This window comes from Olea europaea, chromosome 10 (assembly GCF_002742605.1).
Source record: "Olea europaea var. sylvestris chromosome 10, O_europaea_v1, whole genome shotgun sequence".
NCBI classification, from domain to species: domain Eukaryota; kingdom Viridiplantae; phylum Streptophyta; class Magnoliopsida; order Lamiales; family Oleaceae; genus Olea; species Olea europaea.
The window spans coordinates 5,094,671-5,100,113 of NC_036246.1; the positions used below are offsets into that span (position 1 = coordinate 5,094,671).

General features: G+C 31.7%; 1 protein-coding gene across 1 annotated transcript; it reads left to right on the plus strand.

The window, feature by feature from the left end:
- Positions 1-471: 471 nt before the first annotated feature.
- Positions 472-2,993, plus strand: LOC111400966. Its single transcript, XM_023028456.1, has 3 exons — positions 472-711; positions 1,643-1,764; positions 2,523-2,993. Exons 1-3 carry the CDS (start codon positions 588-590, stop codon positions 2,847-2,849), a joined length of 573 nt encoding a protein of 190 aa, XP_022884224.1. The 5' UTR covers positions 472-587; the 3' UTR covers positions 2,850-2,993.
- The last annotated feature ends 2,450 nt before the right edge of the window (positions 2,994-5,443 follow it).

Sequence of the window (5,443 nt, forward strand, 5' to 3'; positions counted from 1 at the left end):
TAATTGCACTTGACTTTAAATGAATAATATCCATGTGAATTGTTTTTGGATTTGAAAAATTCGATTTCGATAATAGTTTGGAAACTGCCACCACCAAACCTTAATTGAAAAAATAAATAATATTATGAATTCTTCATTGACTCTACTCGAATTGTTTTATAACATTAACCCTCTGTTTGAATTCCATTTTTGGGAAAGAAATGAATTTTGTAAAAGCAAATGTGTGACTGGAAAATAGAAAAAAATTTTAGATTTAAATGTAAAATTATTTTATTGGAGAATTTGTAATTGAAAACGAGTTTGGAAAAAATAAGTTTTAAAGAGATGGAGCTCAAACATGGGCTAAATTTGCTTTTTTTTTTTTTTTAATAAAAAATTAATTGTCCACAATTTCATGATTGCAACTAAAATTGAAACGTTAATGACCAATATGCTTATATTATAAAGATAAACGACCAAATGACAACGAATGCTGCAAGCACGCTCTATTCCAATAAATAAAAAAGTATACAGAGATAGAGAGAGGCTTCTTGTTTTACAAATCGATAATAATTGACGAGCACATAACCTCTGTTGTAGGCTTCAAAATGGTCACAAAATCAGAGATTGTAGCGAAGTTGAATCTGAAGCCCCACCCAGAAGGTGGGTTTTATACGGAAACATTCAGGGACAGCTCTGTTATTCTCTCCAAATCCCATCTTCCCCCTCAATGTAAGCTTCTAATTAGATTTGTTCTATTTGTGTTAAAATTAAAACACTTGGGGTTTTTGGACTGGGATCTAGGTCTGGATTATTTATTAATTGTTATTTTTTTTTCTGGAATATGTCAAAAGATTGCATCTGGTTTCAATGCTACTGGTGTTGTTAATTTCCAGCACAACTCAATCTCAACAACTGCATATAAACCTTCATGTCGGATAGAGGTAGATCATTATTGTACATAGTTTTATGGTTCTCGTTAGATGCTACCCTGTAGACTTGTTCTCCACTGTTAGTGTTTATGCAACAAGACCAAATAACTGAAGCTGGATAAATGGCAGATATTAATTTGCATCGTTCAAAATAGTTGCTTTGTACAAATATAAGAAACTAAAGGGGAAAATGATAAAATATATATCTTTGTAAACTTGATGTTGTGGCATTTATATATGTGAAAAGATAAATTCGAAGATTGCCTATGATTTCTACCTGAAGATAATTGGGCATCAAGGATTGTGTTCCATTAATGTGAGAGGAATTTGTCAAAAAGAAGTCCTTAGGATAGAGAAGAAATATGTGGCTAATATTGCTTCAGGTTTCGTTTAACTACTCAAGAAATTTTGTCTATGAGGTTAACGTATTACTCATGTAGGAACGAAAATATAATGTATCACATGGTACAATTGAGAGGGGTAAATTTGTCTCTATGACACAACATGTAGTTTTTAGAACTTTGCCTAGCATTGATATGATGATATCAAATGGTAGCCATACTTTCACGGTGCTCTGCCATCAGAATGCTGACAGCAATTCAGCATAGAAAAAAGAAATAATATTTATTACAACATATTGCAATACCAAGGCATAACTGTATTGAACTGCAGAATTATATTTTAGTGTCTGTTATAGCTTTCTCCAAATCTTGATTTTACTTTCTCCACAGACAAGGTTGATCGACCAGTCAGTACAAGCATATACTTCTTGTTACCTTCTGGAAGCATTTCTCACCTTCACTGCATCCCGTGTGCAGAAACATGGCATTTTTACTTGGGAGAACCTATCACGGTAACATCTGATTGATTATTATTACACGTTAAAAATTTACCTTGAGAGGTGATCTACATTCCCACAGTTAGATTCCTATTCAACGTATTCAATTTCAAATGTTCTTTTCTTCACCTAGTTTGATTACCATGTATTGGATACACTCAAAAGCTTATCAGTGTAATTGTGTTTTCATATCATCATCCATTTTTCATATTCCTGTCAGCTTTTTCTCTGGCTATGACATAATCATCAGCAAATTTCGATTGAGCTTTTCCATGACCCTTCTTGTTTAGCGAGTGGCTGCTTCATTTTTGTGAAAAGTCATGTTTTAATAGGATTATTAAGAAATAAAAATGTAGTTCATATGAAGTATAGTTTATTTGAACAGTGATCAACATGTGTAAAAGAACCTAGTGAAAATTTGTTCTGATCTATTCTGACTGGGTTTTGTGCGCATTCTAGTGCTTGGGACTGAGAATATATAACCTCGATTTATCTTTTCACTGTACCTGCGTAGTGGATTAAGATCAAATTATTATTTCAAATTTTAAGACTTCCATGTTTCCTTTATTATCTCATTGTATCTACTAGTTTAGCACCATTTGTTTCTCCTAGACAACATCCCATCCTGGAACCGGAACCTCCATTAAGATGATGTCAAATTTTTTCTCTAATAGATCTATGGCAAACGCATGTATCTATATAGATGGAAACAGCCATATATTCTGTTGGAATTGCTTATTCTTTAATCTTTGATGCCAATTTTTATCTGTCAGGTGCTAGAATTAAATGATAAGGATGGGAGTGCTAAACTAACCTGTCTCGGACCCGATATTACAACAGAGAATCAGTTATTGCAGTATGCGGTACCTCCAGGTGTTTGGTTTGGTGCATTTCCAACCAAGGACGTTGACGTCTCTGCCGACGGGAAAAATACAGTTACAAAAGCACCAAGGGATTCCGAGAAGCACTTTTCTCTTGTAGGATGCGTCTGTGCTCCTGCCTTCCAGTTTGAAGATTTTGAGCTGGCTAAACGTTCTGAGCTCATTTCGCATTTTCCAGAGTACGAGTCTCTTATTTCTTTGCTCACATGTCCTGAGTGAACTCTTTACTGTGTGGTGTCAAATGCTTTACTTTTATGTGTACCCCCCCGACTTTCTTAAATTTCCTGAAATAAAGTTCACCTCCTTCTTGTTATAACTTATAATGTTTCATCAAATGATTTAAGCGCCCTGTGTGGTATAGTATTTGACACGTGTCAGGCATGAACACGAAGTGTCCCAGTAATAGATATATTTGGAATGAGAAACATTGCACATTATAGTCATTTCAATACCTGCTGCAACTCCTATTTTTGTGTTGAATCAAAATATTTCTAGTTATTTATTACACTAGTCACTTGTTTATTTACATGTTAACTTTAGGACCCACTCAATTGACCCTCTAATTTGTATAAATGCATTTAGCCCCTGTTTGGGCTTTATTTTAATTTTAATATATCTTTTTCTTTCTGTTTTTTTAATTGTAGATTCTTTAATAAAAGAATATTATACGTAAACACTTTTTTTTTTTTTTTTTACCCTTACACATTCTTCAAAAAATTATTATTGAAAATATATTTAACTTAAAAATGCATTAAAAGAGAGCTCAAACAAGGGTTTAGTTCTCCACTTCCGTTTCTCTCTCATCTTATTTTTTATTTTTTTCACTTTTTTCCCCTTCTGTTTTCTCTGCCCAGAAAACCTTTTTAAATTTCTTTTGTTTTCTTTCACTGTTCTCATATTGGCTCTCCTCTTGGCCCTTGCAGTTGGGTTTTTTTTTCCCCCCCCTCTCTAATTGCCCTTTTCACTCGGCTTATCAGCATGGGCGAAAAAAAAATATTTTTGTTATTATTGGCTCTCATTTATCTTCCAAAGGCAATTTTCTAAAAAGCTCACTTTGGTAGAGCCTATGCACCATCTAGGCTTGAAGATTGTGCAAAAAGCTTCGCTTCAGGCCTAGACACTTTTTTTTTTTTTTTAATTTCTAAATGGCTGAATTTTTTCCTTCATTTCTTTTTGTCTTTCGTAGACATGCTTTATTAATTTTTTTAAAAGTTTTTTATTTGATTTTAAGTTAATTTTTTTTAAAAAAAAAAAAAAAAAAAAAAAAGCCTAAACTTTCATTAGACTTTAACTTGAAGTCTGTACAAAAGTTAAAAATGAATTCATCTAAATAGTTAAATAAGATTTTAAGTTATAATGTCATTTTATTAGAAATTCCAAAAACATGTATGAAGTTCATATAAATATACATTGTAGAGCTTAACTCGTTGAAATTGAAACTATAAAAAATATTCTAATTTTTGTATTTCGAGAACTTGAAAATTGTGTAATTGACTGATGGCATGAGTTATTAATTAAATATTGTATTTTATAACTTTAAATGTCAAATATGTATTTTAATTATTAAATAATTTTTAGAATGATTAAAAATTTAAAATAGTATTAGAAAATATTTTTATACGTCTAATCATCATCTAAGCTCGCTTAAGCTCGTAAAACTTGAAACTTCAACTTCATGTCTAACCATGCTTTACGTTTTTTAAAACATTGTCCAAAGGCATGAGCGGACGCAAGGTGGCTCATGGTGGGTCACTTGACCTACCAATTTTCTGAATGATATTTTATTAATTTTCTTCATTCACTCTATACATGAGAGTACTTATTAACTAGAAGAATTTATTTATTTACTTATTTATTATTATTATTATTATTATTATTATTATTATTATTATTATTATTTGTGTCTTGATCCCAATTCAATACTAAACAAGTCCAAACTAATTGAATATCTGTATCAGAAATTCCTCGAATTGGTTTGTCATTTCCATAAAATATATAATTGACAACTCGAAGTTGCACAGTATCCCTTTCCTGTAATAGATTCAGGAGAAAAAGTGTGCTAGTACATCTGAGAATTTTTAATTGGCTAGTTGTAAATAGCCCCAGGGCTATGGAACAAAGGATTATCCCAGACCTACACCGAGGTATTAACGGCAATTTTCAAATCTCGCGTTTTTATGTGGCATATAATCATGTAGTAATTTTGTGTAATATATGAATTTTGGTCATGTATTTATAAATGTCGATGATAGATTTCTAAAAGGATCTAACCACCTATAACCCTTATACTTATCACGCTCTTTCATGTGATATTGAAAGTGTTCTATTTGAGTTTGAAACGAACTCTAATAGGTGAGTAATTTGGATGAGGATAAGGTTATAATAGTTATAGTCATGGTGGGATTGATGTTTCTAGAAGGTGTGAGATGAGATAAGGGTTTCGTTCTCATGACGTCGAGCCTGATCTGTACCTAAAAACCCGACCTCTATGCTTGGATAATTGAGGAAAGGCAAGTTCAGACTTTTAAATTCAAGATCAGGTGTTACAATATTTGTGAACATTAGTAACTATTTAGGGAAAATCAAATTTTGATAAACTCGGGTAGGCGATTGCAAATAATAATATCATATCAAAATTCAAAATCTTCAAACCTTTTGGCAGTATCTTGATGAATTAAATGACGTAATAATTGTACATGTGAAGAATTTAGAAATTTACAGAATTGTTGCATCACATTGATTTGAAAGGAAAAAACTATTACTTTGTGAATTAAATTGATAAGCTTAATTTTAGGTAAATTTGTTACTTTGTG